The sequence below is a fragment of the Protopterus annectens genome, chromosome 1.part1 (genome assembly GCF_019279795.1).
Source record: "Protopterus annectens isolate FY-2018-M chromosome 1.part1, PAN1.0, whole genome shotgun sequence".
NCBI lineage: Eukaryota > Metazoa > Chordata > Ceratodontiformes > Protopteridae > Protopterus > Protopterus annectens.
In genome coordinates, this window is record NC_056726.1 from 754,466,403 (window position 1) to 754,488,552 (window position 22,150).

Here is a 22,150-nt window from a genome sequence, read left to right on the forward strand (position 1 = left end):
AGAGAGTCTTGGAAGGTCTGCAATGCTAGGAGGACTACTTTCATTTCTAGGCCATTGATATGCATATTGGCCTCTTTGGGGTACTATGTGCCTTGGCCTGTCTTTCCCAAGAAGTGAGTTCCCCCCACCTGATCTGGGAAGCATCCATGGTAACTATGGTCTTGGGCTGTGGGAAAGTGAATGGGTGACTTTGCATTATCTGATCAGAGTAAATCCACTGAAGGAGGTAATTTTTGCAAGTCTGAGTTATTTTAATTTGGGTGGATAAAGGTTGCTGAAGAATAGATCACTGAGTCACTAGGGTCCACTGAAGAATTCTCATATGGTATCTTGCTAAAGGAGCCAAAACTATTGCAGCAGACACTGACCCCAATGCTTGAAGGCTCAAGTGAGCTAAAAAAGAGAAATTTTCAATGATGCTTTTGACCTAGAATCATATGGTTTGTACCCTTGGTAAAGGAAGGGAGGCTGTCAAGGATACTGTGTCAAACAGAGCTCTGATAAACTCTAATATTTGAGTTGGTTCTAGTTGAGATTTGCTGTGATTGATAGTAATTTACAGGTGAGAGTATAAATGAAGTACATAATCTTGAGCTTTGATCAGATAATGCCTGGTCGGAGCGGTTATGAGCCAGTCATCCAAGTAAGGAAATACCAGGAATCCTTGGAGTCTCAAGCGAGCTGCCACTACTGACATACATTTTGCATTTGGTGAATGCCCTTGGGGCTGTGGTGAGACCAAAGGGCAGAGCTCTGAACTGGTAATGAATGTCTCCCAGCCAGAAGCGTAGGTAGCTTCTGGATCACCTGTTCATTTTTATATGATAGCATGCATCCTGAAGATCATTTGAGCACATCCAATCATCTTTGTGCAAAAAGGGCAGAATGGACTGAACCATGACAATCCAGAGCTTCGTTTACTGAACTGACTTGTTCAGATTGCCGAGATCCACAACTGGTCTCCAGTCCCCTGTTTTCTTTGGCACTAAAAAGAATCTTGAGTAAATCCTGGACTCTTTTTGGTCTGGGGAGACTTCCTGGATGACTCTTTTGTAGCAGTTTTTTATTTTTAGTGCTGCTGCTTTCCTCTAATTGAGTGGAACACTGGGAATTCTGTTTACTGCTAAGGGGAAGTAGGGAAAATTGTATTATAATAACCTCTGGAAATAATACTCTGCACCCTTGAATGTTTTGTAATCTCTAGCCAGGCTCTCTGGTGCAGGGATAAAAAAAACCCAACTGCCTCCAGACGTGGACAATCGGGCCTCCTTTCAGGAGCACTGGTAGGATCTGTCAGATAAAGTGTCCCTGGACCCTTGGTTTTGTGGGCTTACTCTGCCACACAGATGGTGTTTTCTGATAGAGTTCTCCCCTGCCCCTGGGGGAACTATCTCCACAAGGATCTTGGAAGGGACCCTGGCATTTTCTGAACCACATTTTTTGACCACCTCACTGATTCCTAGGGAAGTACTTTGAGGAGTCGAAAAACATATGCCCACAGTAGACAGGGTCTTACCATCCTTCTCACACCTGGATAATGTATCTTTAACCTTGAGGCCAAATAAAGAAATTCTGTCAAAGGGAACATCGATGGAAGGAAGACTTGAAGGGCTCTGCAAAATCACACAGGCGCATCCAGGCATGCTTCCTAATGGAAATGCCTGAACCCACTGCCCTTGCGGTACCTTCAGCTGCATGTGAGATGAGGCTCATGGACAATTTTGAAATTGACTGTAGGTAGCCAATTGTGAGGCAATAGAACTTTCTGCCTCAGAAGTGATGGTCCCAAGAGAAAACTGGTGAGTTTTTAATCAAATCCCTCTAGAATCTGGTGAAGTGTGCCAAATAATTATGTGACTGAAGTGCAAAAGTCACTGAAGGATATACACGCTTTCCAAATCTGTCCAGCATCCTAGACTCCCTTTTAGGAGGATGAATAGAGGAACTTTGTTCTGCAAGTTCCTTTTTCTGTGGCCGCCACTATGACCATGACATCATCTGGTACTCTTCTGCTTCAAAATTCCTTATGCTTGGGTGGTTCCAATATCCTGTCTTGTCTCGTGGGGATCAGGTCAATGGAATCGGGTTCCTTCCATGCCTGTCAAGAGATCAAATCAATTAACTCATCGGTGGGTGGAGTCACCCAGGAGGTAGATGGGCCAGCCCCAAAGGCTTCCAGGAATACTGATTCCTCTTGGGAGGGGTTGTCTTTGACCAACCATCTCTTTGCTTGAGGATTTCTAATATGTCTCCAAATGAAACATGGTCAGGTGGCAATCTTGGGGACCTGTCCCCCTCATCGAAATCAGTATCCTCCATGACAGACTCTTGAGGAGAGTCTAAGTGTCTTCTTTTGCACTTTCTCTTCCTAGGGACTTCTTCGGCGGGATGTTCCGGAGAAGTAACGGAAGATATCACTATACCCTGAGTGGTATCCTGGAGACTTTGAGCTGGCTGTCCTTGTGAAGTAGGAAGTTGAGGTTCAAGATGCAAAGACAATTGGGTCCGGGAAGTAGGAGCCAAGAAGGGTGGATGTATCCTTTCTCTTAGATCAGAGAAAACTCTCTCCATTACCTCAAAAGCTGAATGCCTTAGGGAGAAAGAAACTGATGGCTTCCAGAAAACATGCTTCTGACCCTAAGGCAAACCAGGTGAAGCAGGGGTCAGAGCTGATCTGTTAAGGGCTGAGGCTCCAAGTGGTAGAGACAGCTCTGATAATCTCGTAGTTGACTCCCAACCCCTCTGATCTGGAGCCAATGCTACTGTCTGAGAGCTATCTGGCTCCAACATGCTAAGAGCCAGTCCACTCAGAGATAGTATCAGTGTAGAAGATACAAGGATATTCAGATCCAATATAGATGGATCCTGGCTTCTTGGATCCAACTGCTCCAAAACCAAAGGTCACACCAGAGAAGGAGACAAAACAGGTGGGGTAGTAATAATGAAGGTCTATGTTCCCAATGGGGTAGGAGCCTGGAAAACTCCCATTTGAATTTGTGTTGAGAGAAATGTCCTCATCATCCTATCCACATCTGCTTTGGTCAAACTTTTGAAGGAAGTCCTGGACTGGTGATGTCTGTCTAGGAAAGGAGATGGGAAACAGGAAGACATAGGATCCAGAGTCAGAGGAGACCGGATCTGAGGAGACCTATTTTTGTGTTTCTTTGGATCTGAGGGGGTCGGATCTGATGTCATAGATTTTGGATCTGAAGAAGTCAGACTGGAGGGTGTAGTCTTCAGATTCAATTGAGTCGGATCTGATGATTCAGATATTTTCAGAGGCAGTTCCGAGCTTGGAGCAGAAGAACCTGAATGATCCGATGGACACTTTTTGGCCTCCATTTTATCAACTTTCTCAGGGGGGGTTGAGCCCCAGATGCTGTATCAGAGGATGTCAAATTCATTAATCCTCTTACCTCATTAACTCCAATGCAGCTCAGGAAGTTTACATTGTAACTTTAATAGGAGGAGCCTAAGCCTTTTGGCAGAATCAAATTATGTCCTCACATTTCAAACAAATGTTCATATCTCTGGAACCATAGGTGTTATGAAAGAAGTATAAATGGCAAACTCTTCAGCACAAACTATTTTTATCGTGGTATTAATCTTTAGGTTCGAGGTCTTAAACTAAATTTTATAAGTCACAGTAAATACAGTAACATTTACATCTGTAATATTTTGTAAATATCTTACAATATTTTCAGCAACCACTTAAGTTACACACATACTGTCAACAGCAGTTTATTCATCCAGCTGAGAGCTTTCATATGAGACTAAAGAGTTCTGTCTGTGTTACTTGGTTATTGAGATAATTAGAAAAATGTGGAAATGTTTTATATATATATATATATATATATATATATATATATATATATATATATATATAAAGGTTTATAGATTGGTACTAAGCTATCAGCCCTAGGGCCTATACAAGCCTAGCAATAACAATTCCCTGGTTATTTCTTCCCACAATATTTACTTCCCTGGACCCCTGTCTAGCAGGGCGACTGACGTGATCCCCAGAGTGAATTTCCTATCTCCCATCCAATCATCAAGGCTCCTTTTGAAGAGGGCCAAAGAGGCACTCTGCTTGACATGTATGGGCAGTCTATTCCAGAGTCTGGGGATATGTGTGTGTGTGTGTGTGTGTGTGTGTGTGTGTGTGTGTGTGTGTGTGTATATATATATATATATATATATATATATACACACATATATATATATATATATATATATATATATATATATATATAAATTAATATCATAAAAACAGTTGTCAATTCACCTGCACTAGACAGAGGTCAAATATTAATGCAATTGAGTTTGCCATTGTGTAAGCTCTAAGATGAAATCTTTTAAAACCTTGTACATAGCATGGTTTTGTAATTATTGATGCAAATATGAACAAATAATATTTGATGCCTAGAGGGGTCAGTAGGCGTTAACTGCAGATGCACCTGGAGGCGTCACTCGGATGTTATGAGTTAAAATTAATTCAATAAGGGTCCTTGGATTAAAGGCCTTACATATATAACATGTAGAGTTCAAATGGCCCAGGCCTAAGCAATAAATACACAACTCGTGTGCATCTGACAACTGAATCTTATGGCCACATTCCTTACATTTTTTAAAACCCAAAGGTTTTTCAGACATATCCATGGGTGTAAATAGTAGTAGACAAGACAGAGAAAGAGTGAGAAGTTTATTTTCTTTTAGCTATTTATGAAAGAGATGAAAGGAAGTATTAGCAGTAATAGTAATTTAAAAGGATCACCTCAATGGTAAGGGAAAGGGAAGAGAAAAGGAGAAAATACTAACAATGGTATTGAGAAAAATACAATAGATAGTGCAATAAGGTCAAGACAGGATTAAATGAAAAAGGAAAGAAGGTTATATATTTAAATTCTACTATTACTCATGAAAAGCAAGTTACAACTTGAGAGATAACAGCGACCACGTCCAAACGCAAAAGCAGCAAGCGTGATCTGAGGTATGATCGGAGAGTGAATTATGGGTAAGAGAGGAGCTTGAGAGCTTCAGTGATCACAAGCTGTAAAAAGCAGCTGAGTCAGATCCGAGGGTGGGATCCCAACCCAGCAGTTGAGGAATGAATGAAAATGACAACATCAGATCCTGTGTTTTTCCTCCAAGAACTTCTGAATACTGGCTCCTCAAATGAAAACTCTGCAGTAGTTCTTTAATAGCCTCCCTATGTGACACATCCAGGTTACTTATAAAAATACTCTCTCATATACTGCCGTTGTTCACTCTGGTGTTCCCCCATGACATTCAGTCTCAGGCCATTCTTTTCTTCTTCTTTATTAAAAAAAACTATATTTACAAATATCCAAGCTGACTTCAATCAAATTTGCAAATGGGTCACCAAAACTAACTCCCCAGTCTTCAGAACTATTCAAACACTGCTTGCAGACAGTGCACCCTCAAGGTACATCCCATTGATGTACTACATTAAACACATTGACTGTTGTTTAACAAAATTACTAACACACCAAATCACACAGAACTACTACACAAAAATGTAAAAACTGCCAAGCTTTAATATTCCCTCTTTCTCTTTACCATAGATAAATTATATTATAATTTAATACAACAAAAACATTTGAGCAAAAAATATAGATACATAAAACCTATCCAACATGCCACAAATATATTAAGAACTAATAAGTCACCTTTTGATTCTTCACAGTGTTAAATAAAGAACTCTACCTAAACATTTGCACCTTCATTAGCCTGTAATTGAAGTATTACCTCATAATGTAACCCACTAGGAACATAGCAACTAGATATATTCATACCTCATAGACCACCTTTCACACTTTTCACAACTGCAATGTTCTTCCACAGAAATAAACCAACTGTCTGAAACTCAATCCCTCATACCATAAGAACTTCCTTCTCCATCTCTGCTCACACAAGTCCTAATAAGCCACATCTCCAATGATGCTGAGGGCAAGTGCTTCAGGAATGCTGGATAACCCTCCTATTAATTCTTACCTAGTAATTCCCTACAAGTCCCATATTCACCATACCTTCTTAAACTAAACCCAGTATGTTAGTTAGCAAGTCAATTTGTTACTTAATGCCATGTATAGAAGCTTTACTTAAATTGCACAAGCACTATATTTTGTCACGTTTGGTGCATTCTTCATGAAAATAATTAGTAGAACTGAAACCCCAATATGTATTACCTTAGTTATTGTATCCTATCTGTTTTAAAGTAGTAAAACCCAACTGACAAGACCACATATTTTTACAACCCCTATGGCTGCCTCGTGTTAAAAATAATAATAGTTAACTTCTAAGCATTTCTGCAGTGAGGCGGTGCCTTTTTCTGAGCTTGCATGACCTCAAAGGTAGTATGTTTGGGCATCAAAGTTCCCATATAAAAATGGAAGCTCCCCTGCAAAAACATGTCCTGTAACTGTATAATATGTTTTGTATTTCACAGGGATCTACTTGGTGATGGTAAGGTTAGCCTTGGTGGATCAGTTATGACAGATAGTGTTTCAGTATTATCAGGTAGACTATTTTATTGCAATCCTTCTCTTTTTAGCTTTAATGTAAAGATTATTGAAACTATAATTTTACTCTGTGTCATGTATTACTTTTGCCTCGGTTCAAGAAATTCACATTAAGTTTAAAAGGTGAATTCCTTGACTCGATTTTGGAGCACATAAATGGTTATGAATGGATATCCATCACAATTCTTAGTAATACACAGACAGCTTTAGCTGCTCCATTGTAATACCAGTTAAAAAGTAAGGAAGTACAAAATATCTAACAGCTTTTGACTAATTCAAACCACTTACCTATTCCTAATTTAAATGGATAGCCATGATTTTGGCTTATAGTTCTGCTCCACTACTGCTAAAACTTTTGAGGATAGTGGTTACAGTAAACAAACATATTGTAGGTTTGGTATAATGGTTAAGTTCTTTACCTTATAGACATAAGGTACAGTTAACTAGGCTTAGGATAGCCCTTCAGTGTAGTTAGCCTATGAACATTGCCAAACTATCTTCCTATTTATCAGAATATACATGTTGATACAAATTGTGTTATTTTTTCAGTACTTTAAACAAACAGTACCAACACATAACAAGTATCAATGATTTATGGCATCTGTCTTTGGCTCCTTTTGCATTTGTAATTGATTCTTGCTGCAACAGCTTGAGAACATGTCAGTTAGAATTGCACTTCACTTCAGACTGCCACTTGTGTGACACCACAAGGAATGTTGGTACTTTCACAGCTCTTAGTAGGTTTCTAAGGAAGTTCTGTGGTGACTGCCTTTTGTGTGGGATGGAAGGTTTGTTTAGTTATAATAGTGAAGTTCATAAATAAGAACCTTGCTACACAAGAGGCTTATCATATGTAGGTTCTTAAGTATATGGAGCGTACCAACATCGAATTGTGCTGGCCAGCAAAGAGCAACTGAAAAGGTAAGACAGCTTTTAAAATCTGTTAGAACTTCACTCTCCCACACTTACAAACAGAACATGTGGCAGAATTAAGGGTCTAACAGTTTTTTAAATCAGCAGTTCTACAGAAGGGCACTTCATTTCTGCCTGCTGCTGTCAGTCTTCAAAGCTGGTCAACAATTTGTTCTCCTACACTTTTTCTTTCTTTTTTTCCCCTGTAACTGGTAGTACATGAAGCAGATACACATACATGCACCACAAGTAATTATGATTGTGTCACTTCACTCTAAAGGTGACATTTTTGCAGCCATACCCTGAACACATAATAAGGTAGCTCGATCATAATCCTCTATATCTTTCTCTCACTGTTGGCTGTAGTGTAATCAGAGTGCTCAGTGTATTACACAAAAAGTGTTATGCCTTTATTCGTTGGCTGTGCTGCATATAACAATTTACTGTGCCTGCCCAATCATACTAAGGAATCAATTAAAGACTGAACTGTCTATTGCTTCATCATCCACAGATTTTCATTTAACTGTACAAATCTATGTTAACAAATAATACAGAACCTGTACTTTACAAAATGTAGGTGACAAGAGATGGACCATTTGATGTAAGTCTACCCTTTGCAGCTATAATAAGAACTATACCTTCCAAAACTCCCATTCTGGCTCTTTGCCGCCGTGCCTCATCAGAGTCTTTATGTAGCATATTGCCATCCAAAGAAAAGTGAATGGCAAGCTGGTCCACACTGCTGATTGGCTTGTAAGCACGTTCCTTAAAGAAAAGGGAAAAATAAAAAAAATGAAATTGGTAAACAGGTCATCTGGCTTGTAAGCATGTTTCTTTAAGAAAAGGCAAAAAAAATGACATTGATAAACAGGTCATCGTTCAGTTAAAAACATAATAATAACAGGATGAACAGTGTAAGATGAAGGTTTGCATATGATAAATTGCAATCAGGGTAGTTATAACCATTTTTACACCGCTATCACTCCAAAAATAAAACTAAAGTCTAGTCCATTACTGTAGTGAATGGAATTTCATATAAGAAATCAGCAATATGAGAATGCCAAAAGATTGTTTGTAATCCCACAAAATATTTATTGGGTATTATTGTGGGGTAAGGTGGGGGTCCAAATCTTGTATCTATACACTGGTCTGACTCCAGTATTTGAATGATCTCAAGAAGCGACAGAAAGTAATAAGAACATATGATCTCTCTTCTTCCGACTGGCTAGTTCTCCAAAGTGTATTGATTTATACACATGATCTATGCAGAATAGGTAACAATTCTTCTTTTAAAGACAAACCTAAATTTATAAAATTTTTGAATGAAATCAAATCAGTAAATAGTGTGGGAAGAAATAGCCAGGGAATTGTTATGGCTAGGATTGTATAGGCCATAGGGCCTATAGCCTAGTACCAACCTATAAACCTATATAGGAAAATTACGATCAGGAAAATATAACTTCCATACTATACAAACTATTAATAAACTACAAAGTTAAAACTCAAAAAAACCTATTGGAATTTCATCACAAAAGGGTAGTCAATAAATCTGTCCATGGAAAGTAAAACTAATCTATTGTATTCTGTTAAACTAACATCCAATATGCAATTTTGGAGAATATATACATGGAAGTTTCTGCATAGATCATTTTACACACCATATAAACTAGCCAAATTTGGTTCTTCTAATAATACTACCTGCTGGAGATGCTTAGAAACATGTAAATCAGATTGGACACACATATTTTATGATTGTATTAAAGTAAAAAAAAATTGGTTAGATATTAGTAACTTTCTACAGGCCATATTTACAGATACATTTATATTAACTAAATCTTTGATTTTATTAAATGTTAATGAAAGGACAGAAATGAATAGAAATGATCTGTATATATTATGGACTATATTAGCAGTTGCTAGAAAATGTATCTCTAGAAAATTGAAAAACAATGCTGAACCATCCGTTGAAGAATTCTTAAGATTATTGAATGAAACAGCATTGTTGGAAATTAAAGTCAAGGAACTAAGAATAACTCCTAACTTATGGAGCAACAACCCGTGGAAGAAGATATTATCTCTTATTGAGAAAATAAAAATAAACTCAGTCTCTTCATGAATGAAAAAGTAAGAGGAAAGGATATACTTATTCAAACACCATATAAATTTGATAAAGACTGGTTTAATCTATGATCTAGTTTCAGGCCAAATGTAAATAGTGTATATAGTTTGTTATTCTGTTTTAATTACTAGAGGATTTTTAACTAAATTATTTGTAAATCTTTGGAAAAAAGAAAATCAATAAAAAAATTTTGAGTAAACAAAAAAAAAAAAAAAAAGAAGTGACAGAAATCAAGGTTGGCAGTTTGGGTCAGTGATGCGGGATTCCATCAAAGGCTATCCTTATAGTTATGTATAGGAAAGTCATATGCTACAGTATGACATCTTGCATGAAAAATGGCAACATTCCACAGGTAAAGTAGAGAATAGCTGCCTAACCTCATGGGAGCATTATTTGCTCCCTCTGTTACTGGAGCCAATATTTCTCACAGTACTCTCAGTGAAGTAAAAGACAGAACAAAATATATACATTTGACTCAGAAGAGAAATAAAGGGATTTTGCTATCAGTGATTCTTGGCTGAAGGTCTCTCTTACTGCCATAAGGCAGGACAACTGGCAGCAACAGGAGAATGCTTAGGGTAGGACAGCTCTTTTCATTGCTGAAGGAAGGATGCAGAATGCGGAAATGGGAAAGCATGAAATGTTACTACTAAATACTGAATGTACTCTTTCACTGACTGTCCTGCAACACTTTTACTTGCAATATATTGAACATTATTGTACTGTTCTGATGAGAATTAAGTACGCTATTATTTCTCTGAATGTTCTCATAACTACTGAAATTAATTTTTCATTGAATTGTACTGCAATATCTTTATTTATTTATTTGACATTTGTTTATCAAGAAAGTTTGAATTGGATAATATCCTGTTTTCAGTGGAGGCCCAGGGATAAAAGCTCCACACTGACATAATATGGTTTACAGTTAAATAAAGTTATTACAAAGCTTAATACGGAAAAATGATGTATTAACCAAGAACAATTTCAGCTTCACTCATACAGTGTGAAACTATACAAACATACTGCAAATTTTGGACAGCTATAACAAGCTGAAAATGAATATTACCAATAGTATGTACAAGTTGCAGTTCATAGAGATGACATTAAACACACTGAGTGCACTCCTCAAAACAGAGTTAACTAGACAATATGGGCTAGGCAAAAATATATTTAATCCTTGTCTAAGAAATAGCTTTTACTAATTCCTTCCCTCTAAATATCATCAAACCATCCTGGAGGTGGAAAGAGGGAAGGACTAGTTCAGCCAAGGGCATTGCAGGAGCAGAGCCAGGTTTTATTTAGGTAGTCTTTTAGCAGTAGTTTGAAGTTGCAGAGGTTAGAGGTAGGTCTATTGTGCAGAGGGATAGAATTCCATTTGGGACATTGGATCCGATTGGATCTGACCTCTGCACTGAATTTGAAGTGTTCACCTTCTACGGCTCCGACTCCTCCCCTATCCATAATTCCCTGAACTTCACTACAATACCTCAGACTGAGTTTGCTCTGTAGAAAAAACTGTATACTTATCAATGGGAAAAGGCAGACTGCAAATGCAGAAAATGAAAACTGACCTGGTAAGACAATTAACATGTGACAGTATTAGTGACAGACAATACTGGTCACAGACAGCGAACAGGGGGAAGATCACCCAATCATATTAAAGCTATTCATATAAAATAATTTGGAAGGGTAATGAAGGATTGGGAGGTTGAACTGGATGAAAATCTGACAACATGGATCTAGTGTTATGGTAAGTACATAACTTTCATATCCAATGTTGTCAATTTTCATCCAGTGGAACATATGGGACAGATTCCCAAGCTGTCTTAAAGAGTGATGTCAAGGAATTACTTTTCTGAGGAAGGTGGAGCCAAAAGAAGAATGACACATGGATTGTATGCCCATCTTATAATGAGAAACAAAGGCATGCATCATGGACCAGGTAGCTGCTGCACAGGTGTCGTCAACTGGTAGTTTCCTAGAAAAGGCTGTTGAGGTAGCCATTGTTCTGGTTGAGTGGGCCTTTGGTTTGGACTGTAACTGCAAACCTAATGGTGAATACACAAAGGAGATGAAATTTGATAACAATCTGGACAGAGTAACTTCCGCAACAGCTTTCCTAAGCCTGCCATTAGAGCAGGCAATAACAAGTTGATCAGATTTTCTAATTTCCTTTGTTCAATGCAGACAGAATCTAAATTAGTCATGCACATCTAGCATGTGTAGAATGTATTCCCCTTCATTCAAAAATTTAGGAAATACATAGGTAACTTTATGGAATGATTTAAGTTAGCTAAGCAGGCCACCTTTGGAATGAAGGATGGATTAGCTCAGAGAGAGAGACACAATCCTTATGGAAAACCAAGTATGGAGGCTTACATGAGAGTGCCTGTAACTTTGAAATTCATCTTGCGGAGGTGGTAGCAACTAAGAAAATCATTTTCCAACTCAAAAATGTAAACTCTACAATAGCCACAGGTAAAAAGGAGACTGAGTTAGGGCCAGGAGCATAATCGCAATAGCTCATGGAGGTACTGATCTCTAATGGAGGGGGCCCAGCAGAAAGGATCCTCTAAGAAAGGCATTTGACATTTTTAAGGGAGCCAAGGAAACATCATTTTGTCCACTATGAAAGCTGGAAATCACTGCCATGTGAGCTTTGATGGTAGAAGAGTTAGATCCTTGTTGAAAGAGGTCAGCTAAAAACTCCAAGACCACTGGAATAGGAGCACTGAAAGGGTCCAAAACCTGGGCTGTAGCCCAAAATTAAAACTTTTTCCATTTATTGTTGTAGATCATCTTTATAACTGATCTCTGGGAGGCTGTTATTATATCAACAGTATTATTGGGAATCCTGGCATCTCTGGCTATAGTCAAAATTGGTGGAACCAAGTGGTTAGTTTCATAGTATTCTTATTTGGTAGAGGGAGCCTGGATGGGTGAGAAAGAAGGTCTGGATATTGATCCAGCATACATGGTGGATGCAGTAATAGAGGCCACACAAAGGGGAACCATGTTTGTCAGGGCCAAAAGGTGATAATGAGGATTACTTTGGTCTTACACTGTCCTGCTTTCTGAATGAAATTTGTTCACAAGGGATAATAGGGGAAAGGAATACAGGACCCCAGGGGGGCAACTGTGGACTTGAGCATCCCTTGGTGGTTGGCCCTGTGGAGGGATCAGGGCAAAGTAACTGCTGCACTTGTTGCTGAAGCAGGAGGTAAATAGATCACAGTAAGGTTGGCCCAGAGGCTGAAAATTAGCACTGCCGTTGTTGGATTGAGGGACCACTTGCGACGAATTAGAACAGTCCTGCTCAATTTGTCTACTACAAAACAAAGTCACGTATTTAGCATAACGTTCCATCTGTGTTGCTGATCTTTATTCTTCCTCAATAAGTGGGTGTGGATCTGACTTGGCCATTGCTAAAGCTTACAGTCACCAAATCTCATGAGCTTCTCCCTTACCCACAATGCACCTACCAATTACCTCAGGTCTTGCTATATTAGTGTAGGAAGAGTAAGAGAGTTATGGAAAAGCTATATCCAGAAGTTTATATATATATATATATATATATATATATATATATATATATATATATATATATATATAGAAGTTATGTTCTTACCATAACGTTCCATGTTAGTTGTCTTCTTCTCGCCTTCTTCTTGCTGGATGGGTTCGGAGCCGACCTCGGCCCGACTGCCACTCTAAAAGCTCGAGAGTTGGTTCCACCGGCTCGAGGCTCCCCTTATATCCCACAATGCTAGGCGAGAGTTACCTCAGATCTCGTTTGTAAGCTAACCCCAGCTTATAACAGTAACAGTATAACTGTAAAACAGAATCCACCTCTAACAACAGGAAGAAAGAAGGGTGACCTACATCCTGAACCAAGAAATATGCATAATAGCATATGACTAAGAAAGAGGTGGTAGAAAGAGAGGTCACGATCACAACTCCTCTAGGTCTGTCCAGGCCAGGGGGAAGGAGGGTGGGGCCAAGAAGAAGGCGAGAAGAAGACAACTAACATGGACCGTTATGGTAAGAACATAACTTCTATATGTTAAGTTGTCTATCTCGCCTTCATTCTTGCTGGATGGGACCGCGTCCCTAGCACCTTGTCCCGGGTGGCCTAACGGAACAGACTCCTGAGAACAGTGGAACCAAAGTTAGCTCTATGCCTAGAAGCTAAATCCAACTTATAATGAGAAATAAAAGTGTGAGGAGTAGCCCAAGTAGCCGCTGCACAAATGGTGTCAATAGGCAGTCTGTCTTGGAAGGCTAAAGAAGTAGCCAAAGCTCTGGTGGAATGGGCTTTAGGTTTATTAGGCAATTTTTGTTGTCTAATTTCATATACCAGGGAAATCAAAGATGTTAACCATCTGGATAATGATACCTTTGAAACTGAAAGTCCCTTTCTGCTTTCCGCATAGAAGACAAACAGCTGATCAGATTTTCTGAATTGTTTTGTCCTATCCAAGTAGTACCTTAATTGACGATGAACATCCAGGCAGTGTAATTTTTGTTCAGACCTATTGGAATACTCTGGGAAAAAGACAGGGAGGTCAATGCTTTGGTTTAGATTTGATGTTGAAACCACCTTAGGCAAAAAGGACGGGTTAGTTCGTAAGGATACTCTGTCCTTATGGAACAAAAGATAAGGAGAACGACAACTGAGTGCTTGAAGTTCTGAAATTCTTCTAGCTGATGTGATAGCCACCAGAAAGAGAGTTTTCCATGATAATAATTTCAAGGAACATGAAGCTGCAGGTTCGAAAGGGGAAAGAATCAAAGAAGCAAGAACTAAATTTAGGTCCCAAGGAGAAGGAGGATTTCTTATAGGAGGTCTGAGAAGAAAAACTCCTTTCAAAAAGGCTTTGCAAAGTTTGTGGGACATTAGGGCAGATTCAGAAATACCCACATGGAAGTTAGAAATAGCTGCCAATTGAACCTTAAGAGTAGATGGAGATGAACCTGCATGGAAGAGTTCAGCTAGAAAATCAAGGACTAGTTGGATGGAAGCGGTGAAAGGATCTATGTCCTTTCCTTGTGCCCAATATGAGAAGCGTTTCCACTTACTCAAATAAATCTTTCGAGTGGAAGATTTATGGGAAGCTATCAATATATCTCTAACAGAGTGAGATAATTGAGGAAGCCTGGCTACGGTTGGAACTGGAGGAACCAAGCAGTGAGGTTCAGAGAGGGGAGGGAGCGATGAAACTGACCCGACTGGTGGATCAAAAGATCTGGAACTAGGTCCAGATTCCACGGTCACTCCAAAAGAAATCGATGTAGAAAGGGGAACCACACTTGTCGAGGCCAGTAAGGAGCAATGAGGATCAATGAGGCCTTCTGAGCGATAGCTTTCTGTATTACTTGAGAGATCAGTGGGAAAGGAGGAAATGCATACAGAAGTCCCGGGCCAAACTTGGACTAGAGCGTCCCTGCTGGGTTGGCCTGGTAAAGGGAATAGAGTGAAATATTCTCTGCACTTGCTGTTTTGGGGAGTAGCAAAAAGATCGCAGCAAGGCTGACCCCACTTGAGAAAAATTTCTCTCACTACAGAGTCTTTCAGAGACCACTCGTGAGCATGAGTATAGCTCTGCTCAACTTGTCCGCAATGTGATTGGACTTCCGGGATGTGCGTTGCTATCAGAAAACGCTGAGAAGAAATCGCCCATTGCCACAGTCTGAGTGCTTCTCGACACAGGGGGTATGATCTGGTTCCGCCTTGTTTGTTGATGTACCACACTACAGACATATTGTCTGTCTGGATTGCAATCGTTCCCAAGGGAAGAGAGTCTTGAAGGGCTTGCAACGCTAAAAGCACTGCTCTCATCTCCAGAACATTTATGTGCAAGTGGCATTCGTTTGGTTGCCATGAGCCCTGGACTGTCCTGCCCTGATAATGCACCCCCACCCGATCAGGGAGGCATCCGTTGTCAGAGTAGCAACCGGAGGAGGTGGAACAAATGGTCTTCCCGACAGGAGCTGGGGGGAAGACATCCACCACATGAGATGCTTTTTGCACGCTTGCGTGATCATAATGGTATGAGACATTGGAAGTTCCTGGTATGACCATTGAGTAAAAAGCATCCACTGAAGGATCCGCATGTGGTATCTGGCCAATGGAAGGAGAGGTATGGCCGCTGCCATGATTCCCAACACCTTTAGAACTAACCTGGCTTTGACTCTGTTGTTGTTGAGAAGAAGTGACACCAATTTGTGAATGTCTGATATCCTTTGGTTCGTTAGCCTTGCAGACATGTTTATAGTATCTAGATTTGCGCCTATGTAGGTAATAGTACGACAAGGCGACAAAACAGACTTTTCGCAATTTATTGAAATACCCAGTTTTTGACAAACGCGAAAAGTATAATCTCTGGCCATCAGAAGGAGATGCTTGGTGGGAGCTGTGAGAAGCCAGTCGTCCAAATATGGAAACACCTGGAATCCTTGTCGTCTCAGGTGAGAAGCTACCACTGCCATGCATTTGGTAAACACCCTGGGGGCAGTGGTGAGACCAAAGGGCAGGGCCCTGAACTGAAAATGACTGGTTCCCAGCCTGAAGCGGAGGAATCTTCTGGAGCGTCTGTTCATTTGTATGTGATAGTACGCATCCCGAAGGTCTATAGAGCACATCCAGTTTCCTTTGCCCAAAAGGGGAAGAATGGATTGCAGCGTGACCATCCGAAATCTTGTTTTCTTGACTGATTTGTTCAAGACACTGAGATCCAAAATCGGTCTCCAGTCCCCTGTTTTCTTTGGAACTAAAAAGAACCTTGAGTAGATTCCGGATCCTTGTTGGTCTGCTGGCACTGACTGAATTGCTCTTTTTGCAAGCAGCTTTGAAATTTCCACAGCTGCTTTAACTCTTTGAGCGGGTGGAACATCTGGAAGGGATTTTTTTGACTGATTTGGAAAACGAAGAAAGGGGATAGAATAGCCTTCGGAAATGATGGACTGTACCCATTTGTCTTGAGTCAGGGATAACCAGGCTTCTGGATACAGTGACAATCTTCCCCCGACTGCCTCCGAAGATGGGCAGTCGGGCAACACCTCAGGGATGCTGAAAGGCTTGTCAGGAAAAGCTTCCCGATTGCCCTGGTTCTGCGGACCCCCCCTGCCCCTAGGGCGACGTCTACCATTGTTATTCCCACCTCTGCCTTTGGTAGGAAAATGACTCTGTGCGTCCGCGAAGTCCCTTGAGATTGTTTACGGAACCACATCTTCCCACCCTTCTGGCCTTTGGGGTAAGGCCTAGAAGGAGTCGAAAAATGGACTCCGACGGCAGAAAGGGTCTTGCCATCAGTCTCGCACCTAGTCAGAGTTTCTTTCACTTGAGGACCAAAGAGAGATGATCCATCAAAAGGGGAGTTCGTGAAAGACGTCTTGAAAGGGTCCGCAAAATTGCATAGCCGCATCCAGGCGTGCCTATGTAAGGCTACACCTGTCCCTGCGGCTCTGCTCGCTCCATCGGCCGCATAAGAGAGGAGGCACATGGAGGAGTTGGATATGGAATTAAGGGTAGCCAGCTGCGTGTTCATTTTTTCTTGGAAACCCGCAGCTGTAGGATCCTTTAACATTTCACTCGCTTCCTTGATCAAGTCCCTTTGAAGACGAGTGAAATGGCACAGGTAATTCAGCGAACGCATGGTAAATGTCGCTGAGGAGAACATCCGCTTCCCGTACCTATCCATGGACCTAGATTCCTTGTTAGGTGGATGGACAGGCACTGAAGGATCAGCCAGTTCCTTCTTTGTGGCAGCAGCTACCACCATAGCATCCACAGAAACTCCTTTTGATAAAAATTGCTTGTCTGATGGAGCTGTGATGAATTTAGAGGGTCTCCTGGGAGTGGGGTCCACTGAATCAGGAGCCGTCCATGCCTTCTTAGCAACCACCTGCATGAGGGGGTCGAAGGGGGGGGGGACACCCAGGAGGTGGAAGGATGAGAGCCAAACGCCTCAAGATACACAGATTCGTCCTCCGAAGGGTTGAGGGCTGGCCAATTTCCCTCTGTTTCAGGATCTCCAGAATGTCTGCAAATGAGACATCTTCAGAAGGGGAACGGGGGGAACCCTCAGAATCATCCAGATCTGTGTCTGACGTGATAGACTCAGGTGAGTCAATGTGTTTCCTCTTGCACTTCCTCTTCCGAGGGGTCTCTTCTGCCAAATCAGGAGAGGCCTCGGAAGAGGATGAAATCCCCACAGGGGGCTCCTGAGGAGCTGGCTCTCTGCGGTCCGGGATGAGGGAGTGAGTCGACTTACCCTGAGGCAGCATAGAGGTAGGGGCAGACAGAGCCGACTGTGGAGTAGAGCCAGGCTCTAACACACTCCGCATGACCTCGAATGCACCCCTGTCAGGCAGAGCCAGAGGTCCCCGCTCCGAGGAGCTAAGAACCCCCCTCGGCACCGACAGTGATGGCTCCGAGGTCGATGTCGGAGCCGAACTCACCAGCCGAAGCCCGAGAGGGAGAGGGCCGTCGGACAAGGGTCCGATGCCACTCACCCCCTCGGAGCCGACGAGGGAAGTCCGGCGCCGAGATTCCTCCAAAGAAGAAAACGGAGCCGACGGGGCCGAAGACAAATGTCTCGGCTCGGCAATCACAGTCTCTGTTCCGACGACCCGGCTCCGAACTCAAAAGAGTCAAGGAGGAAAGAGTTGATGGACCGGGCAGGCACCGACTGATGAGTCGGGCTCTGAAGCATCTGGGCTAGTGCCTCGGACTTAAGTAGTCGACTCACTACCCTCTGAAGGTCATGATCGGACAGCCTCGATGACCTAGAGGAATGAGACCTTTGGCTCCGTTCAGACAGCAGGGGAGATCCTGGAGCCGAATGAACGGAGCCAAGAGATGGTGACCTAGACCTCTTTCTAGTTGTCGGCTCCGAAGGTCTGGTCGGAGCCGACACGGTACTCAATAACCTCGGCTCCGCCGGAGCCGAGGAGCCACAGAAACTGTGGACTGAGACTTATCGGCTCCAGCCGGAGCCGATAAAGGCAAAGGTTGAGCAACCTGAGGTCTCGGCTCAGAAGCCGGAGCCGATGACCTCGATGCCTTAGAGGGCTTCCCTGTTGAAACTGACAGGGAATCCTCTGGCTTCAATAAGCCTCTCAGAATTAACTTGTTTTTTCTTTCCTGCAGGACCCTGGGGCTGAAGCCATGGCACACAGCACAGGAGTCCTGCAGGTGCAAAGGCCCCAGACAATAGACACAAGAAGTGTGAGCGTCTGTCAGAGACATTTTCTGACAGCACGCATCACACTTCTTGAATCCGGAGACCTTTGCTTCTTTAGACATTTCCCTAACTGACAGGTGTACACAAACACACACCCAAACACACAAGTTATACCCTGTCAGGAAAAATAATAAATTTAGTAGTGATACTAGAATTTAAAGTACAATAAAATTAAAGTAAACTACAAGAAACACAAACACTCCACTAGGGAAGGGAAGGCCTAAGGGCCCAAAGGAAGAACCAAAGGTTCTTTGGTAAAGAAAATGGGAAAATTTAGGGTCGGGGATAAAGTTTTGTAATCTACACTAACTAAGAAGAAATTTAACTTAAAAAGGGGTTAAAAGAGTAACTTTTAGAAGAAAAAGTTAACACTCACCAGGAACCGGTAGAAGCAACCAACCTCGAAGCTGTAGCGGCAAACGAGATCTGAGGTAACTCTCGCCTAGCATTGTGGGATATAAGGGGAGCCTCGAGCCGGTGGAACCAACTCTCGAGCTTTTAGAGTGGCCGAGTCGGAGCCGAGGTCGGCTCCGAACCCATCCAGCAAGAATGAAGGCGAGATAGACAACTTAACATGTATTATTAGCAAGAAAATGGAATATGCCCCCTTCCCCACTGTAGTGCGACCCTGGAGTTAGAATATACAGTTGGGGGGGTGTGGGGGGGCACAGCCCCCCACAACGGGGGTGTGGGGGGTGAAGCCCCCACTTTTCTTTTACTAAGCAATATTATATCAAAACTTAACAATATCATATGAAATGAAGTCGGGGGCTGTGCCCCACACCCCGATGGGGGCTGTGCCCCACACCCCAACTATATATTCTAACTCCAGGGTCGCACTACAGTGGGGAAGGGGGCATATTCCATTTTCTTGCTAATAATACTTGTCAGTCAAATGAACTGTCAGTGAAATGAAGTGTCAGTCAAATGAAATTTCAGTGAAATGGGGTCAGTGAAATGAAAGTCAGTGAATTGGAAGTTAGGTGAAATGAAGTAGACCCATATATATATATATATATATATATATATATATATATATATATATATATATATTTATAGATACACATATGGGTCTACTTTGTTTCATTGAATTTCATTTCACCCCGACCACATCGCTGAAAACACAACTTACTGAAAACTCATTTCACTGAACTGCAGTTAGTATATATGACAATGTGTAGAGTACTGTAAGGTAAGTAAAATGTATATGCCCTTTTCCCCACTGTAGTGCAATCCTGGAGTTAGTATATATAGTTAGGGAGGATGTGGGGGGCACAGCTCCCACACTGAGGGGTGTGGAGGCCATAGCCCCCCACCTTGTTTGTTTTATATTGTATTTTACAAAAAACTTCAAAACAATACATTTTAAACAATAGACATGCATAGTTACAACACAAATGACTAACTCTCTCCAGAAGACAATATGTACTCAAACAAAATGCCCCCCCACCCCCCAACTATATATACTAACTCCAGAATCGCACTACAGTGGGGAAAGGGCATATACCTTTTACTTGCCTTACAGTACTTGACACAGTGCCACATATACGTGCCATATATACTAATTGCAGTTCAGTGAAATGAGATTCAGTGAAATGAGTTGTCAGAAATGTGAGTTTTCAGCGAAGTGGTTGGGGTGAAATGGAATTCAGTGAAATGAGATTCAGCTTAACAAAGTTGACCCACACACACACACACACACACACACACACATATATATATATATATATATATATATGCATATAGACACCTTGTAAATGCTCATTTCTCTGAAGCCATAGGATTGTGGCTGGTTGGAGGGAAGATAACAAAAAATGAAGATCAACAACACAGATAGAAGGTTATGGTAAGTACATAACTTCTTTATCTGATGTTGTCAATCTTCATTCTATCCTCAACAAGTGGGACAGAGTCTCTAGCTACCTGCGTCATAGATCAGGTTGGAGAAGGGCAGGGGCAAGTCCACTTTTTTGGACATGTAATCTTTTATCATTTTTTTGAAAATGAAACTATTAGTGAGAGTTCTTATGTCTGGGGAAGTTTATTCCAGGTGTTGGCAACTGAATGACTATACAGAGTTTTATTTGTTGGCTTCTTGGGGTTATAGACTTCCAGGAGATGGCAGTCTGCACTACAGAGACAGCATCTGGGAGTACAGGGAGAGATTTGAGTGGAGAAGACAGGGCAGAGGGAGAGATTAGCTAGTACAGAGTGAGTGAGGTAGAGTTGAGGAAGTAAGAGCTGGTTTTGAACTTCTGGCCATATAAGTTTTTTTAGGGCAGTGCAGTGATGAGTGAGGTAAGGAAGATTTGCTGCAAATCTGGCAATTTTTTTGTAGGTGGATTCGAGTTTGGCCATGAGGTTGGATGGTAAATTAGTGAATATGGGTGCAGCGTAAAAGAGGTAGGCAGCAGGTACACTTGTGCCAGAGTAGGTTTTGTGTCCTTAGTTAGGTACTTTTTATTCCTGTATAATAGGCCAAGTATTTGGTGATTTTTTTGATGTACTGTAAAATATGGGCATCAAACTTAAGTTGGTCATTGATAACCACACCAATGAGTTTAGTATGAGGTTCAACTGAGATAGTAGTATTGTTAAGAGATGAGATAGAGAAGGAGTTTTTGCAGTTTTGTAAAGATTTTGGGAGGAAGAGAAGACGTTTTGTTTTCTTAGGATTAAGTAGGAGTTTGTTACTGGCTAGCCATTTTTCTACAGACAGGAGTGTGTTTTGGATAAGAGACTGAAGGTGTGGAATATTATCAGAGCAAAATATAATAGTAGAGTCATCTGCATACTGCATATGTGAGGAGTGAGGGCAAGAGGTGTGAAGATCATTAGTACAGATGAGAGGTCATAGGATAAAACCATGGGGTACACCAGTTTGAAGAGGAAGGAAGGAGAGGAGACTGATAGCCATTTGATAGACTGCAGCCTATCAGAGAGGTAGTTAGTAAACCAGACTATAGTGGATTGTGAGAGATTAAGTTTTGATAGAAGCAGGTTGGGGGAGACAGTGTCAAAAGCTTTGGATAAATCAAAGAAGAGGCTGGAAATTAGTTTGTTCTCATCACGAACTTTGGCAATGGTGTCCATTAAGGTTATGAGAGCTGTGGCAGTGCTATGATGGGGATGAAAGCCATGTTGTGTGGGGGTTTAGGAGGTGTTTTTGTATAAGATGTTCAAGGATTTGTTTAGGTATACATTTTTCCATTATTTTGGAGAGGGGAATAGGACAGCAATGGGACAATGGTTGGAGGGGTCTGTAGAGTTACCACCTTTATGTAAGGAAATGACGTAAACATTTTTCCAGATTTTGGGCACTGTGTTTTCAA

The 22,150-nt window shown here is 41.4% G+C and overlaps 1 protein-coding gene across 1 annotated transcript in view; it reads right to left on the bottom strand.

The window, feature by feature from the left end:
* DNAI1 (dynein axonemal intermediate chain 1) overlaps window positions 1-22,150 on the bottom strand; it is a 2,249,827-nt gene that overhangs the window by 1,418,620 nt on the left and 809,057 nt on the right. The window contains exon 5 of the mRNA XM_044077834.1: window positions 8,093-8,219. Within this exon, the coding sequence (XP_043933769.1) occupies window positions 8,093-8,219 (127 nt within the window). The remainder of the gene's footprint in view (window positions 1-8,092; window positions 8,220-22,150) is intronic.